Genomic DNA, 21,849 nt, shown 5'->3' on the forward strand with positions numbered 1-21,849 from the left:
CAAGAGGATAGTAGGAAAGATAAGTCGTGGTCCTGAAGCCAAAGGAGAGGAAATTCAAATGGAATTGATGTTTGGAAGTGGATTCATCAAAGGTATACTTCAGAAATCTTATTTTCTTAATATGAACATGCTTAGTTGATTGCTAAAATTAATGGAATTAGAGTGCTTAAGATCCAAATTACTTCCGCTTGTTAATTGTCAACACCAACAGACATATTGTATAATGTATTGTCCATATGGTTTATTATTGTTCAACGACAAACTGTTGGCCCATCACACTTAGGGATGGCCCCGTGTGTTTTGAGCAAATATTGTTTCAATTTATTTTTGCATCCTTTAATATGATTTAGTGTCGCGACCAATAGGTCTATGTGAGATCAACTCTACCAAAAAATCTACCCTCAAATCCAAAGTTATTTATTTTATTAGAGTAGTGAGACACACACAATACTATTAGTCATTCACATCTAGTTATTTTGAAGATTATAATTTTTTTTGTAACTAATAATCAATTCCACCAAATTAGACGGTATATATCCAAAGTGAGATTGATCAAATCTAAGGCAACAAGAATTGAAGGGAGGATAGATTAAAAAATTGCCATTACAAGTACTTTAGGTTAAGGACAACCACCCTCTAACTATCTCTACAATGGTATGATATTGTCCACTTTAGGTAGAAATCCTCATAGTATGATATTGTCCACTTTTGGTTTCAAGCTAAAAGGCCTCATACTAATTGAGATAATTGTCCTTGTTACATCCCTTCCCTAATTACCTTTTTAACCTAAAAGGAGGTGTGAGACAACAGATGCCAACCTTCTTATGACATCTTCTACCAATTGAGCCTATCATCCATCACATCTTATGAGCCTATATTACTAAGGTCTTAACTCTACAAACCTGCTCATCAATAATTCAGTCACAGAACACAGCTTAACTCACACACACAATACTCTAATTACAACATCATCATTCAGAAGATATTTTATTACAGACCAAACCCTGACTCTAACTCTGTAGAAACTTTTCAATTATCGACCACCTCTATGCTAACACCTAACTAACAAACATTTTATGACGGTGGAAAACTAGACCTTCCTTGTCAAGCAACTTGCAATCTTGGAATCCTGGAACTCTTCTGCTATCTGGGAGGAGAAAAATAAAAACATTGGAAAACGTGAGCTGGGGAGCTCAGTGAGTGGCATATTTAAAAACATAGGCTTTTACTATGGAAATTCATTTTCAAACGACTCTTTAAATCATTAGTATGTTTTTTTACCTTAAACTTAGAAAACTCATTAAATGTAAAGCAAATAAAAATATCGTACTGTCAAATAATTGAGTGAAAACCATAGTTCACTTAACCCATAGACTTCTAGACTTAGAACATAATATGCTAATTTGAAAGATTCATAATTCAAATATCAACTAAAAACATCCTCATAGTTTTAAGATTTAAAACAGGTTTTTCACTAATCTCGTCAAATAATAAAATATCAACTTATAATAATAATTACTTTAAAAACCCTGAAAGCATCTTATGAAGCCATCATATAAAATCTTTATACCCTTTTAAATCTTATCAGTTGGAGGCTCTTTTGCTAAACATCCCCAATATCGAAAACCTTAGCTGAGGTAGAATTCTACATCACCAACAGCATCGATAATACTCTTACGTGCACGTAGAGATTTTTCCAAGATATCTTCATCACCTTCAGCATTAGACTGAAATCAACTATACATGCCTTCATCTCCTTTGGTAACAGGGGTTGTTCGCCTCGTGATTTTGATTCTGAACGTGCTTAAAATGATGGAGGAGAATGGTGATGAATGGAGATGAATGATGGATTGATTTCTCTTGGTAAGAAAATCAGGCGATGCGTTGGTAGTGGATGCGTGCACCCTTGTGAATGCATACAAGTTCTCTTAAGTCAGACCCAAGTATAAAATTAACTTAAGTTTCTTAGTAAGTCCAGGGTTGAACATAGGGACTCTAGAATGCTTCTAATGCAAACCTTGTTTGTGGATCTAATACAGATGTTTCCTAATTAACTTGAAAAATATTGGTTATTTACACTGAGCTAATGGCACGATGCAAGAAGAAATAGTAGTTCAGAAGGAGAAAGGGATTTATGGATGAATAGTCTAAGTTTAAGTAGTATGCATTGATTTCCTGGTAAGTTTAGTAAGCCTATGTGAGCGCAATGAAGATGAGATTAAGATGATACAAATGCTTGTTTACAATCTAAATATATGTGCTATGCGTTAGAAATTCTATTCTTTAGTTCATGCTAAGTTCAACATCTCTCGATAAGAAAGCCACATATAATCCTATCACTAGGATGTATGCATTGGTCATAAAGAACAGGCAAAAGACTGTAAGCAACTCTATCTCTTGACTTATTTCACGCACTGGCTTAATGTATTCAATAGTTAAATTTCTCTCTCGAGTGACTTAACTACTTAATTACTTTAATCAATTGATTAGGAAAACTTAAGCAACAAATTTTATGCTCTCATTAAGTCAAAAAATTTCACTGACATATACAATTTCGAAGGTAAATAAATGGAGAAGTGATAAATGATCAAATTTAAAATTGAGTTAAAGATAACCAGTGTTTGTACAAACAATCTCAACTTAATGAAATGAAATGGTGAATGAAAATGAAGTATTAAAAGTAGAAGTCAAGACAAAGAGTTCAATCTCTTGTCCTCTTTGGCTTGTTTTCTTATGCTTGCTACAACCAACGTGGTAGAGGAGTTGAAGACACCTCTTAATCAACAGTTAAATAGTATTTCCCCCCCTATTACTTGTTACAAACAGCAGATGCTATCTACTGGTGCTGAAAAGAAAAGTTTCTACTGGTTGGCTCTACATTGTCTAACTCTGATTTTGAAGGTGGCTTCTCCTCATATATGCAAATATCGAAAACTTGGTGATTGGAACTGCATTTAATTCCATACCCCAAAGCAGTCGTCTGCCACTTCTGAAATGTTCAGATGCTGCCAGTCAAATGCACATCCCTGCAAGTGGTGATTTTGATAGGAAATGCAAAAGCCAATGTATCCTTCATGCGTCAAATATTCTCGGATGCATACCCTTTGCGTTGGCCTTGGTTGCAACACTTAGTAAATTTCTTTGATTCCTACGTTGAGATGCGTTAGTGAAGTAGTTTTTTACCTTACAAAAAAGATACTTGTATGAGTTTACTACATGAATGAAATTTCATGCGTTTTTCTTTCATAATGATTGCATTCATATCACTAAAGATCCTAATTATTCCAATTTTGAGAGAACATTAACTTGTATTTCTACAAGTTGTCACACCTCCAAATTTTGAACAATGCTTGTCCTTGAGTATTCCTAAAATAATTTCTTAACATACTCTTATGATCTAAACGCACTAGCTCCACCTCTCATCATGTTCTTTAACCTACAAATGTTTGAGATTGGCATTTTCAAATACAAGTTTGTTCCCTTTCCTAAAGAAATATATAATCGATCTCTAATGCGCAAGCCCTTTTTTCAAAACTCTTTTACTTTCTAAAACATTTCTATTTTTCAAATTCAATAAAGTGTTAGAAGATTTTCTTATTATAAAAAAAATTATTTAAGTGCAATTTCTTATTCTTAGGACAATCCATGTGTTGATTCAGGTGACTCACTTTCGTTTTGGCTTGCTCCCACAGGTATCATGCGAACATCCAACTACGAGCAAGTTCCATTCACAACTTAACTCTTATCTAAGCATATATGCATTGTATTTTTCTACTTTGGCTTAGATAGCACAATTAGGACGCGTTGGTCTTGGTTAATTAACTTCGTTTTGGTTTACCCCCAAGAGTGTCATGTGGGCATCCAACTACCGGTAAGTGTCATTTCTAATCTTAACTCATATCACTAGGATTTTTTTCCTTGCTTTGATAGTGGAGTTTGCTTATTACGTCTGATTTTTTTTTTCTTTTTGTTATTTTTTTGGTCAATTAAGAAAATTTTGTAACTAGAGAACGCATCAACTCGGACCTCCCTCACCCCCAAATTTTGGAGATCAGCAAGGTCCTTATTATTGAAAAAGAACTATAAAAATGCCTTAGAAATTTCAAAATGAGGTTTGATTTGAGGCTTATACGCATGTGAAATAAAAAATATGTTTCATTCAGTGAGGTTTTATTCTTATATTTCCAACGCCTAACTAAACATGTAAGTTATCAAACATTAATAATATCATTGAGGTATCACAGCTCGACACAAGACACAAAAGTAATAAAAGAAAGTAAGAGGAATACTTAAAGACAAACACAAGGATCAAAATGATTTAACTTCATTCGTTGATCAAGAAATGTACATGGAATTCAAAAAAATGTGTAAACACATAGAAAAGAAATTCAAATAAAATAAAAAAGGCCAGCACCCCCAAATTTAGTTATGAGGCTGACGCATCATCCTTGCGTTTAGGTGTAGGGTCTTCGTCCATGAATCTAAGGGGATTCCTTAAATGTTAAGGTAGAGGAGGAAGTGCAAACATTCCCTTCAAGACATGGTTGATATATTGCATTGTAAAGTCAAATTGGTTTTGACTCTTTTGCATTTGTTGGTGCAAATAATCCCTTAGAACAATGTTCTGCCGTTGCAGCGTTGCCCGTGCATTGACATGGGTCACATTTGAGAACATATTCCCTTGAGTCTTTAAATAGAGTGGGCCAAAAGTAACCACTCTGGAGGAATTTTATAGTTGTCCTCTGTCCTCCAAAATGACCTCCATAAGGAGAATCATGGCATTCAGATAAGATGCATTACATTTCCATCTGGGGGACACACCGACGCATAATGGAATCTAGGCCTTTCTTGTAGAGAAACAGTTCATCCCAAAAGTAGAATTTGCAATCATGAACACGCCGTTTCCTTTGCTAGGCATTGAAGTCTTCTGGAAATTGTTTCGTGGTCAGATTATTGACAATGTTGGTCTACCACATGGTCAATAATCTTCAACCTTAAGCAGGCGTTCAGAAGGGAATGTGTCTTCAATTTCAGCTTGGCCTAGCTACATCTCTTTATTCTCCAATCTCGATAGGGGGCCAGTCACCTGATTCTCAGTATCTTTTCTATCTTTGATTTCTAAATCAAAATCCTATAGCAGTAACATCCTGTTAAGGTTGATGCCCTAGATCTCGTAGAGTCCTATAGTTTATAAACTTTGTACGAACAAAATCTTTATGTGATTAATAAAATATATTATATTTTATTCACTTTGTCTATAAAATATGTGATATTTTAGTTATATTAACCACAAACCAATAGACTAACATCCAAGGTTATTATTGTAACTTAAACATGCATGTGGAAACATATAGGTGGATCATGTTTAAGTGATAACCTAAATGGTTTGTGGTAGATGGTTAAGGTTGAGTACCTTATCCTGGTGACACTACGAGTATGGCCCGCTTTGTAGGTGTTAAAATTGTTGTAAAGTGCTATAAATGATCTGATCCTGATCATTCATGTATTAGACATATGAGCGGGGATATTCTATACAAAGAAGTTTGTATAAGACCGGACCACGAAATGTTTAGTCTCATTATATAACATCGTTCATAATAGAGACTTACATTTCACCAGGATGACCATAGATAACATGACCTAAATCCTGAGTGAGTTGTGAACTCCTGCCTATGAGGGCGGTCCTTTGATTTGTACAGGTGAGACTTGCCAGATCGCCGACAACAAGTCTACCGTTTTGGGGATTCGTCTAATTAGGGAGTTGGGAACTAAAGGAAATCAAGCATGAGAATTTCCATGAGCACCAGAAGGATCGTTCCAAATTCCAATTCGAAATTGAACACAATCAATTATGGTACAAGAACGAAAACTAACAAGCCATGCACAACAAGAAATTACAACATGTTATAAGATGATATCAAGGGATAGAGTATGTGTACCTTTGAAGAACCATTCTTCAAACTCCTTTAATCAATCTCCAAGCATCCAAGAATAGCTACTCAGCCCTTGAACGCAACGACCGGTGCACAACACAAACACAACGATCACGATCCCAACGAACGACCTCCAGAACCTCGAAATCAATCGAGTTGAGTGAGGATACCACCACAATGGTTACCTTGATATTCTCGGTGTGAGAATCTAGAAGTTGTGGGCTCTGTATGAACTTGGCTTGAAGAAGAGACTGGAGGACAACAATCGTGTAGACGATTGAGTAAGTGGGAGATAGGAAGCTATCTATCGTATAGACGGTATGCTCAATCATGTAGAAGATGGTAGCCTATCGTATAGACAAAGCCACACGATCGTTTAGTTATGATTAGCTGAATGAACTATCGTATAGTCAAACTCCATGATCGTTTAGTCTCTCTACTAGTTATCGTTTAGTGAAATACTTTCACTTGATAGCTTTACCGTGAGTTATTTCCGAAAGTAGTAACTCTTCAAAATTAGTAAAATATTTTTCTTTTTATCTCACGGTTACCATAAAACCACCAATAACCTCTCACTCAATTGGTTATTAGAGAAAAAGAGATAATATCAAATAATTAATATTATTATAAATAAATATGATAACTAAATTACCATATTATATTTATAACCTATAGTTTTAATATTTCATCTCATAAAACATATAAACTATAGTTCTTTTTCTATTTTATGGTACTTAATGTAAATCATATTTACATTAATCCTCCATTTGATGTATCTCATACATCATACCAGTTATATCATATATAATTGAATTTTCTCTTGTCAATTTGAACACTTCAAACTAACACCAGTTACTGATTCTCAACTTGAATCCATTGAACTACCAAGGGGACCTTATGGACCTGTAACTTGAAGCTCCAACGGTACGTGAATAGCTGACTAAACTCTTTAGTCACGAGATCCACCACCCGTTAACTGTCGAGCACTCCACTAAAGACCGACAACTGTACTCTCTTAATTACAGATATATTTCTGTGTCTATATCAACCAATCAACAGTGCGATAACCCTTCACATATCACTCATAAGTACAGTTTGGCCAATTTACCGTTTTGCCCATGTAGTTACATCTAACTCCTTAAGTACCACTGATTTCTCTAAAAAACATAAGTCATAGTTCTACTATGACTGATTCATCTCTTACAAAAAGAGGTTGTCAAGACCCGGAATTAGCCCTTAAGGGAGCAATCTATCTACTTACCCCTGCTTCGAGGAAAGAGTGAATTTCGTCTTGTGTAACTAAGTTTTCAGCTCCTCAATCAAATAAATCCCCTAAAAGGTAGACTTGTTGAGTTTGCAATCTGGCCACTCTCACTCATACTAATCAAAGGACCACTCTCAAAGGCAGGAGTTCCTAAAACACTCAGGATTAAGATCATGTCACCTATGGTCGTTTAAGCGAGATGTAAGTCTCAAGTATCAATGGCATTATATAAAGAGACTAATCATCTCGTGGTCCGATCTTATACAAACTCTTTGTATATGACACCCTCGCTCACAGTCTCCACATGAATGGTCAGGACCAAATCATCTGTAGTAGTTCACAATACTTGTAAACCTTTACAAAGTGGGTCGTATCCATAGTTTCACCAGGAAAAGATATCACTCCTTAATCTGTATACTACGGACCTTTTAGGTTATTACTTAAAGCATGATCCACTTGTATATCTTCTATATATGCTTAAGTTTATATACAATAACCATGGATCTTTGTTTATTGAATATGAGTAAATGCAAATAAAATAACTCTTATTTTACTAATAACAATGTGTACAAAGTTTACAAACTACGAAACTCTAGGAGAATTAGGACACCAATCCCAACAAGAACACAGCTACACAAGATGGAATTCACTCCTTCCCCAAAGTAAGGGTAAGTAGATAAATTGCTCCCTTAAGGAATGATTCTGGATCTTGAACAATGTGGTGCCACACCCTCTCCTGGCCCAAGAGGGGTTTAGTCATAATAAAACTATGATCTATTGTTCACTAAAGAAATCAGTGATACTTAAAAAGTTAAATGTAACTACAGGGGTAAAATGATAATTTGGTCTAGCTGTACTTATGAGCAATTTGTGAAAGGTCTTCATACATTTGATTGGTTATATCCAATGGACACAAAAATATATCTGTAGTACGAAGAGTGCAGTTGTCGATCTTTAATGGAGTATCCGACAGTTAACGGATGGTAAATAATGTAATTAAAGAGTTTAATTAATTATTCATGTACCATTGGAGCTTCAAGCTACAGATTCATAAGTGTTGGGATTGGTGTCCTAATTCTCCCAGAGTCTCGTAGTTTGTAATATATACACATTGTTATGAATAAAATAAGAGTTATTTTATCTGGCATTTACTCATATCCAATAAACAAAGATTCATGGTTATTGTATGTAAACTTAAGCATATATTTGAGATATATAAGTGGAACATGCCTTAAGTGATAACTTAAATAGGTTTGTAGTATAAGGATTAAGAAAGGATACCTTATCCTGGTGACACTATGAATACGGCCCGATTTATAGAGATTTGCAAGTGTTGTGAACTATTACAGATGGTAGATCCTGACCATTCATGTGGAGACATGCAAGTGTGGGTGTCCTATACAAAAAGTTTGTATAAGACCGAACCATGAGATGACTAGTCGCTGTATGTAATATCATTGATACTGGAGGCTTACATCTTACCTAAACGACCATAGGTGACATGACTTCAATCCTGAGTGTTTTGAAAACTCCTACCTTTGAGGGCGGTCCTTTGATTAGTATGGGTGAGAGTGGTCAGATTTCCAACTCAACATGCCTACCTTTTTGGGGACTTGTCTTATTTGGGAGCTGGGAACTCAGTTACACAAGATGGAATTCACTCTTTCCCCGAAGCAAGGGTAAGTAGATAGATTACTCCCTTAAGGGCTGATTCCGGGGCTTGAACATAGTGGTCACAACTTCTCTTTGAAAGAGAGGGATCAGTGGTACTTAAGCAGTTAGATGTAACTATAGGGGCATAATAGTTATTGGCCCAGTTGTACTTACAGGCGATCTGTGAAGGGTTATCACACTATTGATTTGTTGATATGGACACATAATATATCTGTGGTAAGGAGAGTTTAGCTCTTGGTCTTAAGTGGATTTTCTGGTAGTTAACAGATGGTGGATCTCGTGATTAAAGAGTTTAGTCAGTTATTCATGCACCGTTGGAGCTCTAGACTTAGAAATATCGTACTGTCAAATAATTGAGTGAAAACCATAGTTCACTTAACCCATAGACTTCTAGACTTAGAACATAATATGCTAATTTGAAAGATTCATAATTCAAATATCAACTGAAAACATCCTCATAGTTTTAAGATTTAAAACAGGTTTTTCACTAAGCTCGTCAAATAATAAAATATCAACTTATAATAATAATTACTTTAAAAACCCTGAAAGCATCTTATGAAGCCATCATATAAAATCTTTATACCCTTTTAAATCTTATCAGTTGGAGGCTCTTTTGCTAAACATCCCCAATATCGAAAACCTTAGCTGAGGTAGAATTCTACATCACCAACAGCATCGATAATACTCTTACGTGCACGTAGAGATTTTTCCAAGATATCTTCATCACCTTCAGCATTAGACTGAAATCAACTATACATGCCTTCATCTCCTTTGGTAACAGGGGTTGTTCGCCTCATGATTTTGATTCTAAACGTGCTTAAAATGATGGAGGAAAATGGTGATGAATGGAGATGAATAGCAGGGTGATTTCTCTTGCTAAGAAAATCCGGTGATGCGTTGGTAGTAGATGTGTGCACCCTTCTGAATGCATACAAGTTCTCTCAAGTCAGACCCAAGTATAAATCTAACTTAAGTTTCCTGGTAAGTCTAGGGTCGAATACAGAAACTCTAAAATGTTTTAATGCAAACCTGGTTCTTGGATCTAATACAGATGTTTCCTAATTAACTTGAGAAATGTTGGTTATTTACACTGAGCTAATGGCAACGCATGCAAGAAGAAATAGGAGTTCAAAAGGAGAAATGGATTTATGGATGAATGGTTCTAGCGTAAGTGGTATGCGTTGATTTCCTGGTAGGTTTAGCAAGCTTATGTGAGCACAATGAAGATGAGATGAAGATGATACATATGCTTGTTTACAATCTAAATGTATGTGCTATGTGTTGAAAATTCTATTCTTTAGTTCGTGCTAAGTTCAGCATCTCTCGATGCGAAAGCAACATGTAATCCTATCTCTGGGATGCATGTGTTGGCCATAAAGAAAAGGAAAAAGATGTGAACAACTCTATCTCTAGACTTATTGCACGCCTTGACTTAATGCGTTCAATAGTTAAATTACTCTCTCGAGTGATTTAACTACTTAATTACTTTAATCAATTGCTAAGGGAGATATAAGCAACATGCTCTCATTAAGTCAGAAAATTTCACAAACACAAACAATTTTGAAGGTAAACAGATGGAGAAGTGATAAATGGTTAAACTGAAGATTGAATTTTAAAGATAATCAGTATTTATACAAACAATCTCAACTTAATGAAATGAATGATGAATGGAAATGAAATGTGAAAAGTAGAAGTCAAGATAGAGAGTTTAATCTCTTGTCTTCTTTGGCTTGTTTTTTGTGCTTGTTACAACCAACGTGGTAGAGGAGTTGAAGAAGATATCTCCCTCAAGCTTCTCTCCAACAACACCTCTTGATCAATGGTTAAATAGTATCTTCCCCCTATTACTTACTTGCAAATGGCAGATGCTATCTACTAGTGCTGAAAAGAAAAGTTTCTACTGGCTGGCTCTGTATTGTCTAACTCTGATTCTGAAGGTAGCTTCTCCTTATATAGGAAAATCTCAACAACTTGGTGATTAGACCTACATTAAATTATGTACCCTGGAGTAGCCGCCTGTCGCTTCTGAAATGTTCAGACGCTGTCAATCAGATGCCCATGCCTGCAAGTGGTGATTTGATAGGAAATACACGAGCCAATGTATCCTTCATACATCGAATATTCTCAGAAGCATACCCCTTGTGTTGGCCTTGGCTGCAACACTTAGTAAATTTCTTTGATTCCTGTGTTGAGATGTGTTAGTGAAGCAGGTTTTTACTTAAGAAAGATACGTGTATGAGTTTACTACATGAATGAATTTCATGAATTTTTCTTTTATAATGAATGCGTTTATATCACTAAAGATCCGAATTATTCCAACTTTAAGAGAACAATAACTTGTATTTCTATACGTTATCAGAGACCATGATACCTTCACAACTTTCAATACCAGGTTTCATAGCTAAGATACTAAAACATAATTTCATAACCTAACAAATTAGCATTCCTCATAGAAAATAGCATTTTAAATGGCTATCATTATAAAATTCATTATCATTAGGAATGTTTATGCCTTTCAAATCATATTTAAACATTGCATAACTCATGGTTCATAAATTTTCCTTTGGAATGATTCATGCATTTAAATGTATTTGAAAACATAGGAGCTTCTAGCTCAATTACGAAATATTTGTACATAAGCATACTTTAAAGATATTCAACCACAAAACTCATGAAATTCTACTCATTGTTTAGTATGTTTTGAGAACATCAAACTCATATAACTTCAAACCTTGTGTTGACATGATGCTTGACACCAAGCCATGCATTTAGGTAAAATATCATCTAGCTTTGTTAATAAATTCATGCTTTAGCTTCCTTTTTAAAACTTTGACGCCTTAAATAAAACATGAGTTTGATACTTAGTCTCCATAAAACCCTTATGTGTTCAACTGTAGCCGGGAAAACATCAACATATTTTGAGTACTAACTCATCTAAAGCATGCTTTGATTTCATTTATCAAACCTACTATACTTGGTCAATTTCAAACATGCTAAAACTTGAAAACTAGTAAAAGCATACACTTTGAAATACTTTAAGATTTAAAAGTCATCCACACTTAGCTCCCTTTCCTAGCCTTTCAAGCCCTGAGCATCACTTAGACCAATGCACACTTCTTTATTTTGTCGCATAGTTGGTCGCATGGTTCCCTCTTGGACGCATGGTCTCTCCTTAGACGCATGGTCCTTCCTTGGACGCATGGTTCTTCCTATTTTTCTTCATTTTCCAACACTTATAACATCAATTTCAGCTTGAATTAGACACAAATTTCTTCATGAAACTTGTGAGGAATCATCTCAGTAATCTTACCTCCAAATTTGAGCTTTTAATCCTCCTATACAGCTCATAACACTCCAAATACCTCGGCCTGCTCCGGAAGCTTTGAATTTTGACCTTCATCGAGTTCACTTCACTTTTGGGCATCCTTCTAGTTAAATCTTGTCATGGTAGCCCAGGTTTATATTTTATACTCAAAGAACTTCAAATTATTTTAAAATATCATTTTTAGCACAAGCCAAATGCTCACACCACTTTCTTATTTCAGCCCTTAGTCAACTGCTTGCTTCTTTATCTCCTAAATCCCAGGTTTAACTTTCTGAACATATAACTTGAAATCTATTCATTAAAATCTGAAACCTCCTTCTATGAACCTCTTATATATTCTTTCAGATAACTTATATCAAAATTGGAGCTCTTAATTATTCTTGAAATGCTCGAAATTCATCAAATATCACGGACTGCCTGATTGAACTTAGAATGTGCACTACCTTTAATCTTATTTGATTTTTAGCATCAAATCGTGGGGGTTTTCTTTCAGCAGCCCCATATTATCTTTCTCACTCATCTAGCTTTCATATTTCTTAGAGATCACCTCTTTTAGATGAATAAAAAGGGCCAAACCGATCCTTTTTCCATATATCATATTTATAGAGAATTCTGCATGAATTCTAACTTCCTCAATTTTGCCAAGTAGCCTCCCTAGTTGTCAATTTTCTCTTATCTGGCTAACCCTTATCATGCCACCTCCTCCTTCAGCCATAATATGTGTCTTTCACCGTCCAACACTTTACTTTCAACCTATGGGAGCTTGATTTAACGCATAGATGTTCCTTTGCTCCCAATGCATCATTGGGCTTCAAGCTTTTCAATGGATAACGTGTCTTCAAGCCTATCTAACCTCTATGGCAAGTCAACCAACACATTGTTTGCTTCTCTTCAAGCCAAATCCTTCAAAGTGAGGTTTCATCTCATGGAATAGTTTATTTCTTTTCCTTTCAACGCATGGTTGTTGCATAATGCTCAACGCATGAGACTTGTTTGAGGTGTCTTGCATGTTCTAGTTGGCCCTACTCCTTAGGTATCCTTTACTCAACGTATGGTGTATCAACTTTACCCTTCCTAAGGCTTTTTTGGACGCATGGTAGACCTTGTCATGCGTTTTTTCGAATCGGGGATCGATATCGTTAATTCGACCCCAAACTGAAACAAAAGAAAAATTATAATACCGAACTACTCTTATTACTACAAAGACGTAGTAACTGTGGTAAGTCCAAGTCGATCCGCAGAAAAGCGCAATTTGTTTCGTTAAGTTAATTTTCTAACTAGAGTGATAAATGAGGGGTTTTGATGTGGAAGAGATAACATGTGCGAAATTGAAATAAATGTGCAATGGATATATGAAACGGTAATGGATTCATTTAGTTCTCAGACCAAGTGGTCATTCAACGTAAATTAAATCATTGTTTTCAACCAACATATCATATATTTGAATTATGCATGCATAGCTACCCAATCGATGCGCATTAACTAATCTCTATAAGCCCGAAAATCAATTAATCTGAACCGAGCAAGCATCCTAATTCATAATTAAGGCTGAAAAGTCGTGCCCTAACTAACCTACATGCTCTTAGATGCAATTAAGTCCTCAACGACCATAAAGAACTAGAAACACATGCATTAAGATTCAGGATTCAACTATGTTGATTAAATGTCAGAACAACCGTGTTCAAATAATCAATTTATTCTTAAATCTAGATTAAACGTGCGATATAAAGATTCATGGACAACCTAAAAAACCTAAGCATGCTTATCTAATCTATGGTACAAGGATAAATTCAAAGCATGGACGATTATAAGGATACATACGAGCTTGAATTTAACTAGCGAAGACATGCGATCATGATAGGGACGTCAATCCAATACATAAAAACAAGTTTAAATTAAATAAGATTCAAGAAAAGCATAATTCTGGATTAAAGCATAAAAATTGAACAGAAAACTTATCAAAATACAAAGAACGTTTGATCCAAGAACTAAACAAAAGATTACCTCATCGATTCATAGATAAATTGACGGAGTGCGTTCCAATAAAAATTCATAATCCAAAAATAAAATAAAAACTAACTTAAAGATACTAAAAATTGAAGAGAATAGAAGAAGAAGGAAGTCTGACTTCAGCCTCCATGCATTCAGCTCCTAAAATCGGCCTATACCTCCAAAATTTAGCATATCTCAACTTAGGGCCGAGAAGATATATTTATAGTGATTGACGCAGTGTTGCAATGTTGATGCGGCAAGAGGGAAGCGTCAGTGTTGAAGTCCAAAACTTGGTCCAATGCTAGGTTGCGCGCGCGCTCAGCTTCATGTTCGCCAATTGTCGCAGTGTTGCAACGCTGATGCTTCTACCTTCAAGCGTTGGAGTGAAGCGTTAGGATGTGTTGGGATACTGGTGGTGATGTAACTCGGAGCGTCGCAACACTTGAAATAGCGTTGCAATGTTGCATCCACTATCAGATACTCGTTATTTGATACTTGATCCTCATTCACTCGGTAACGTTTTCTTGATTACTTGACAGCCTTTTACTCGATGGTACTAGATGGTGCTCGATGGTTGATCATACTTGTGGAACTCGATGATATTTTCGTCTTTTCAACTCCTTTGAAGCCCGAATGTTCAAATTAATTCCAAATTGCTTCAAATTAACCTCGTTCTTCACCAAATGATTAATTCTACCTCTTAATTGCTCGATACTTATAAAATAGGGAAATAAACACGTAAAATCCACTAATGAGCCCGAATTAAGCTAGGAATAATAGCTCTTTTTTAGAGCTAACAACGTTCAACTTCCCTTCTTTTCCTCCTTCCTTAGTTTTTAAACTCTTCCTCAAAGCATGGTTTATCTATTTGAGTTCAAAGTATAGTTGTTGTGTTTCTCATTGTGCTATGCGTCCAAGTAGCCTATTTTCCTTAGGGTATGCGTCCACTTGGCCTGCCTTAGGGTTTCTTGGTGTAACTCCTTCCCAAATGGTTGTCACACCTGAACTCCTTGATCCCTATCTATGCGTTGAGCATCCTCTTGACCTTCAATGCATGATTGGATTTTCCTTACCTTTACTTAGCTTGGCCAACCATCTCTTGTCTTTCTCTTGTTCATTGTCACACATGGCCTACTAAACTAGCTTAAGGTGTGATGCACTCTCTTCCCATTGAACTACCTCCAATGCATGGTTGCCCCCTCTTGACAACACTTAGCAATTTATTTCCATACTAAGTATTTTTGTGTGCATCCACCTCCTATAGCATACCTATCCTAGACTTAGCCAACTCAAGCCTTCCTCCTCAAACTCTCCCAAGGTCAAAGCAAATCTTGCTTCCAAGCATCCCAGCAAACCTTCACAAGTCACTTCACCGCAGATAATCCTTAGGGAGAAGTTTCGGGGTTACAGTCCTCACTTATGTACCCATGATCACTTCCTTCCTTAACCAATGTGAGATTTTGTTGGCACTCCGAACACTTTACCCATTGAACTAAATTTGAATGACTTGATTGATTTATTTATTTATTTATTTTTGTTAGAATTATATTAAACTAAATTTACATGGTGTAGTTGCAGCTAAGCCTATGAATTTTTTTAATTAACCAAATTGATCAATTTAAATTAGTCTTCATCTTTGAAAATATACATTTACTTTCGTTGCCTTGTTAAATTTTTTTTTTTTTAAAAAAAAAAGGATTATCATTTTATTTTTAAATAATGAGTGATAAATTGTAACTGATTATTCCCCTAATAATCTTCAGTCTAATCTTAAACAAACAAAAAAACATGTTTTTTTGTTTTAAAAAGGAGTAAAGTGAATACAATTATTGAAAATCCCAGATGAATGTTGCGTATAAATAGGAGACAAAACCAGAAATAGACACACCCAAAACTTGCACCACCACTTCGGTTAAGTTGTTGATTGTAGCCATTACATTTGGATTTGCTTTCTTCATAGAGAACCAAAAAAAGGAAAAGGATCATTAAGAAATAATGTGTGGAACTGAAAGATCCAGCCATTCCATTGCATGTCTATCTAATGGCTCCAGGGCCAACCTACCCGTCATCGACCTTGATCCGTAATCCCACTTCCTATTAACAATTTCAACTCTTGTCTTTTGTTGTTCAAATTTATTGTGAAATGTTGATGGCAGGGGGAATCCAGCGGTGTTCGAGGAGTACTGGAGGAGGATGGGAGACAAGTGTAGGGTGGACATTCCAGGGTGTGATCTGATGAGCTACAAAGCCCCCACCGGCAATGTTTGCTGGTTTCTGTTGCCGGAACTGGAGGAGGCGATCAGGCGATTGCATCGAGCGGTGGGAAATGCGGTGGTGGATGAACGACATCTGGTGGTTGGGACGGGTTCGACGCAGGTGTTCCAGGCTGCCCTTTATGCACTTTCAACCCCTGCTTCCCACAAACCCATTCATGTGGTTTCTGCTGCTCCTTACTACTCGGTCAGAGGCTACCATACGATCACATTATTTCCTTGTTAATTGAATTCTACTTCCCCTATTAATAAACACATCGACAATGGCTGGCAGAGTTACCCAGAAGAAACAGACTTCTTGTGCTCCAGGCTTTACAAATGGGGAGGGGATGCCAAGGAATACGACGCTGAAAAAAGTGGGGCGTTCATAGAAGTGGTCAACTCCCCAAACAACCCAGACGGCTGCATGCGCCAATCGGTGGTCAAGCACAGTGTCACAATCGCTCTTTCGGAAGCTTCTCTTAGCGATTGTGCGGCACTTGTTCCCGCTCACGAACAAGCCAGCCAACTCGATTACGGACTGCCGATGGCACACCGAGTGCCTCTTGCAACCTCCACCCCCGTTTTAGGGAAAACGGTTTTAGAAAACGGGTTTGGAGAAAAGGTTTTCGTAAGAAGATTTGTGAGTGTGAATAAAGAAAGAAAGATTGTAGTAGACTAGAAAGCAATAAGCAACAACAACGGCTTTATAGAGTACTACTCCGGGTATGAGGAAATGATGGTTAGTCTTATCCCCATATAGTGCATTCTGAACAAAAAGCCAACTGGCGCCCTTGCATATGCAAAAGGGCGAGTGGTCACTTACAATGAAAATGTAAAGAAAGCAAGCTAACTAAACTAATACAATACAGGACATGAAAATATGCTAGAAGGGGGTTGGATTGGGCATGCGGCCATGGGCAACAGGCCCTGGACAAGCATGACCGTTACATTCTCCCCCACTTAATTGGTTGACGTCCCCGTCAACCGACCTTGTTCAAAACCTGCGATGGCCGGAGCTGCATTCTTCAAGTCTTCGGCCCGCTCCCAACTGATCTCTTCATCGGGGAGATCCTTCCATTTCACCAAGAACTCTGTCAGTTCTCGTCTGGGTCTTCCACTACGGCGCGTACGTTTACCCAAGATTTGTGCAACTTCTTTCTCAGCAAAACTCTTCATCGTGACTGATGGGCGCCTTAGCATGTTCCGCTGTCCATCCTCGGGTTCGGGATGATAGGGCTTCAGGAGGTTCACACCGATGACAGAATGAATCTTCATCCATGAGGGTAACTGAACCCTATATGAGGTTCTCCCGACCTTCTCAATTACCTCCACTGGACCTTCATATTTCCTTACTAGCCGTTGGTCTCTCTGGCCTCGGAACTGAAACTGTCCCGGTCGTAGCTTGATCAGGACCTTGTCCCCAGCTTGAAACTCAAGGGCCCTCTGCTTCTTACCAGCCCATTTCTTCACTCTCCTTGATGCTCTTTCTAGGTAGGCGCGAGCTATCTCAGGGGTTTTGCTCCACTCTTTAGTGAAGTTATGTGTCTGAGGACTTTTGCCTGCATAAGGGTGGTCCACCAAGTGTGGCCCGGGTGGCTGTCTGTCGCACACTTCGAGGGCCGCCTTTCCGATCGCGGAACTCTGCTGGATATTGAAGCTAAGCTGAGCCATACCTAACAACTCGTCTGACTGTTTTCGACGCCCAGCCAATTCGGGCGGGGCCATCTGATATGCCTTCCTGGCAGGCGGCTTTGCCCTTGGCAACAACTCGACCTCATGGTCAATCCCCCTTCGTGGGGGTAGGGACTTGGGCAAGCTTCTCGGCCTGACGTCCCGATACTCTTCCAAGACAAATAGATCGTCTTAGGGGATCTCCTCTTCAGTGGACTCAACCGATTCTACTGGGATGGTCATGAACGTGGGTTCGTCGTGGGCCGGGCCCCTCTTCAATTGGAGGGCTGAGATCATTCTCACTCCATTTGGCCGCTTGATACTGGCTTGGACTACGGTCGGTGTAGATCTGGTAATGACTAAGCATTTAGCGAGGGGCACTGGTATGACTTTATGTTCAAGTAGGAATTCCATCCCCAGTACCACATCAAAATCATCCATCTTGACAATCACGAAGTCGACGAGGCCCTTCCAGTCTCCTAACTTTACCGGAGTTCTCTTCGCTATCCCCGAAATCGGTAGGGCTGCGGAATTCACAGCTTTCATCTTTCCTGCATCTCTTTCCCAATTCAAGTTCAGGCGGCGAGCTTCCGTTTCCGCCATGAAGTTATGGGTAGCCCCAGAGTCAACCATAGTGGTTTTGGCCGATCTTTGGTTGACCCAAGCGTCCACATACATGAGACCTTTCTCTAGTGGCTCCGTCGCCTTTCCCATATTCTTCTGGAGTGCAGACAGAAATTTCAATACCCCCATCCTGGGATTCTCAATTTCTGCCGCTGGCTCGGTTACCGTTTCCTCTAGTTCGGCCTCGTCTCCGGAGGTAGAGGCTAATGTGGCTTGAAAAGCATTGAACGCGGTTTGATTTGGGCATTCACGCGCCCTGTGTGGCCCTCTACATATGAAATAAGACAGGGGGCGATTGTAATTGTTATGCTGTTGTGGCGGCCCCCGCCAGTTGTTTCCTGATCTCGGTTGGGATGATTTACGGTCCCCCCCCCCTGTGTTCTTGTCTCCTCCCCCAGGCCTGGGAGGGCTGGAACGGCTGTTTCTGTTTTCCTCATTTGAGGAAGTTGATTGCTTCCTCACATCTTGTGAGTCAGTGCTAAGGTCGTATAGTCGTTCAGCTGCCGCATAGGCAGAGGGGAGATTCTGTACTCCTTGTTCATATAGTTTTGCTTTCGCCCACGGTTTCAGCCCCTCCACAAAGCAAAAGACCTTGTCTTTTTCGGACATATCTCGTATGTCCAACATGAGTCCTGCAAACTGTTTTACGTAGTCCCTGATGTTACTTGTTTGCTTTAGCTCTCTGAGTTTTCGTCGAGCCAAGATCTCAACATTTTCAGGGAAGAACTGCGAACGAAGTTCTTGTTTCAATCTATCCCAAGTATCAATAGTGCAACGTCCTTCCTGTATGTCTGTAAATCGTGATCTCCACCACAGTTTTGCATCTTCAATTAGATGCATCGTTGCTATTGTGACTTTCGACTCTTCAGTCACTGTGTTCGTCGCCTTGAAGTATTGCTCAAGGTCGAAGATAAAATTTTCCAGGGCTTTCGCTTCTCGCACCCCACAGAAGGGTTTCGGTTCTGGGATTTTTATTCGGCTTACTGCCACTGCGCCCCCAGGTGGGGCTTGGTTCCCTACCGCTCGGATGGTGAGATTCACCCTCGCACTCACATCCGCTATCTCGGCTCTGACGACATCCAGGGCCGATCGAAAGTCTTCAGATAGGTCGGTTACCATCTGAAGTATTGCTTTTTGGGAGCTGTCCAGCTCTTCGACACGCTCCTCTATGTGGGCAACAGAACCCGAGGAGCTATCGCCTCGTTCAAAGTTGCCGGACCGTACTGTTTTGGTCTCGAGGGTCTCTACCCTCATCATCAATTCTCTGACGGGTAATCCGTCTAGGCGGCCTACCACCGCATCAATTCCATCGGCTTTCTCGGCAACTTCTTGTAGCCGAGTCTCAAGGAAACGAACATTATCTGGGACCTCTCTCAGGTAGAGCATTTGTTCTTCTATCTCTACCAATCTGTCCACATGGGACTTGTTCAAGTTCTTCGTCGCCGACATGATCACTGATCTTCCCTCTATAAGCCAACTTGGCTCTGATACCAACTGTCACAATCGCTCTTTCGGAAGCTTCTCTTAGCGATTGTGCGGCACTTGTTCCCGCTCACGAACAAGCCAGCCAACTCGATTACGGACTGCCGATGGCACACCGAGTGCCTCTTGCAACCTCCACCCCCGTTTTAGGGAAAACGGTTTTAGAAAACGGGTTTGGAGAAAAGGTTTTCGTAAGAAGATTTGTGAGTGTGAATAAAGAAAGAAAGATTGTAGTAGACTAGAAAGCAATAAGCAACAACAACGGCTTTATAGAGTACTACTCCGGGTATGAGGAAATGATGGTTAGTCTTATCCCCATATAGTGCATTCTGAACAAAAAGCCAACTGGCGCCCTTGCATATGCAAAAGGGCGAGTGGTCACTTACAATGAAAATGTAAAGAAAGCAAGCTAACTAAACTAATACAATACCGGACATGAAAATATGCTAGAAGGGGGTTGGATTGGGCATGCGGCCATGGACAACAGGCCCTGGACAAGCATGACCGTTACACACAGCGCCTCCCAAGGCAAGCTCATCCATGACTTCGCCTATTATTGGCCCCAATTCACCCCCATCAATTCTCCTGCCGACCATGATCTTATGTATTTCACTTTCTCCAAATGCACCGGACATGCTGGCTCCCGCATTGGGTCAGTTTCTATTCTTTTATTTTCCCCACAGTTCGTTAATCAAATCATCAACACCAGGTTATTTTATACTGTTTTGTTTATATGTTTTGCAGTTGGGCACTTGTTAAGGACAGAGAGGTGGCAGTAAAAATGACCAAATATATAGAGCTAAACACCCTCGGGGTATCGAAAGATTCACAATTCAGAACAGCAAAGATAATAAAGTTGTTGTGCAATGACTATCAGAAAATTGGGTTGAATTCCTCAAACAACTTCTTTGAGTACGGCAACCGTGTCATGGCGAAAAGATGGAAGAATCTAAGAGATGTAATTGGACGGAGTGATGTTTTTAGTCTCCCGACCTTCGAGAGGCAGTACTGCTGTTTCCTTGGACGTCCTTCACGACCATATCCTGGTAAGTCTCAGGTTTCAATTCTTAATTAAATTTTCGTTTATGAAGACATAAAAACAAGCTGGTTAATTAATGTTTTAATTGAATTTGAACAGCTTTTGCTTGGTTGAAGTGCAAAGAGGAGATAGAGGATTGTGGGAGCTTTCTGAGAGGGTATAATATAGAAGGGCGACACGGGAAGCGTTTTGGAGCTGATGCAAAGTATTTGAGAATAAGCATGCTAAGTAGTGACGATGTTTTTTATGATTTCTTGGACAGGCTTTCCGCCATCCAAACTTTTCAACAATGACAAATCTTTTTTTCATTTTTCATTTTAATGGGTTTGCTCGTTGTAAACCCCAGGATGTTGGGTAGCCCAAAGATTTGTCGTCCATGCTTGGTGGTTTAGTTTATGGCTAGCTACATAGAAATGTCCTATATTAATGGAGAATTTCCCCTCTTATTTCTATAAATTTCTGAGATATAAATACATCATTTTTTCAACATCTTCTCATCATGAACTTGGAGGAAAAAGCTGTTCATAAAAAATTAATTTCTAAATTATGACATCATGCTTTTATCATAAAGATTTAATTGTATAGGGTAA

The 21,849-nt window shown here is 38.5% G+C and overlaps 1 protein-coding gene across 1 annotated transcript; it reads left to right on the forward strand.

Annotated features, from left to right (window-relative positions):
- The first annotated feature begins 9,627 nt into the window (after positions 1-9,627).
- Positions 9,628-21,825, forward strand: LOC120076107 (L-tryptophan--pyruvate aminotransferase 1-like). The gene is made up of 7 exons (XM_090313156.1): positions 9,628-9,709; positions 9,776-9,806; positions 16,345-16,648; positions 16,736-16,886; positions 20,734-20,872; positions 20,965-21,266; positions 21,359-21,825. Exons 1-7 carry the CDS (start codon positions 9,628-9,630, stop codon positions 21,550-21,552), a joined length of 1,203 nt encoding a protein of 400 aa, XP_090169282.1. The 3' UTR covers positions 21,553-21,825.
- The last annotated feature ends 24 nt before the right edge of the window (positions 21,826-21,849 follow it).

This window comes from Benincasa hispida, chromosome 4, assembly GCF_027475165.1.
Source record: "Benincasa hispida cultivar pf3 chromosome 4, pf3_genome.v1.1, whole genome shotgun sequence".
Taxonomy (NCBI): Eukaryota; Viridiplantae; Streptophyta; class Magnoliopsida; order Cucurbitales; family Cucurbitaceae; genus Benincasa; species Benincasa hispida.

Excerpts from the sequence above, each read along its gene's own strand:
- LOC120076107 (XM_090313156.1), top strand. The coding sequence starts at position 9,628 with ATGCCTTCATCTCCTTTGGTAACAGGGGTTGTTCGCCTCATGATTTTG. Across the intron at positions 9,807-16,344 it reads ACCCTTCTGAATGCATACAA|GGGGAATCCAGCGGTGTTCG; the intron begins GTTCTCTCAAGT and ends TGTTGATGGCAG. Across the intron at positions 16,649-16,735 it reads CTGCTGCTCCTTACTACTCG|AGTTACCCAGAAGAAACAGA; the intron begins GTCAGAGGCTAC and ends AATGGCTGGCAG.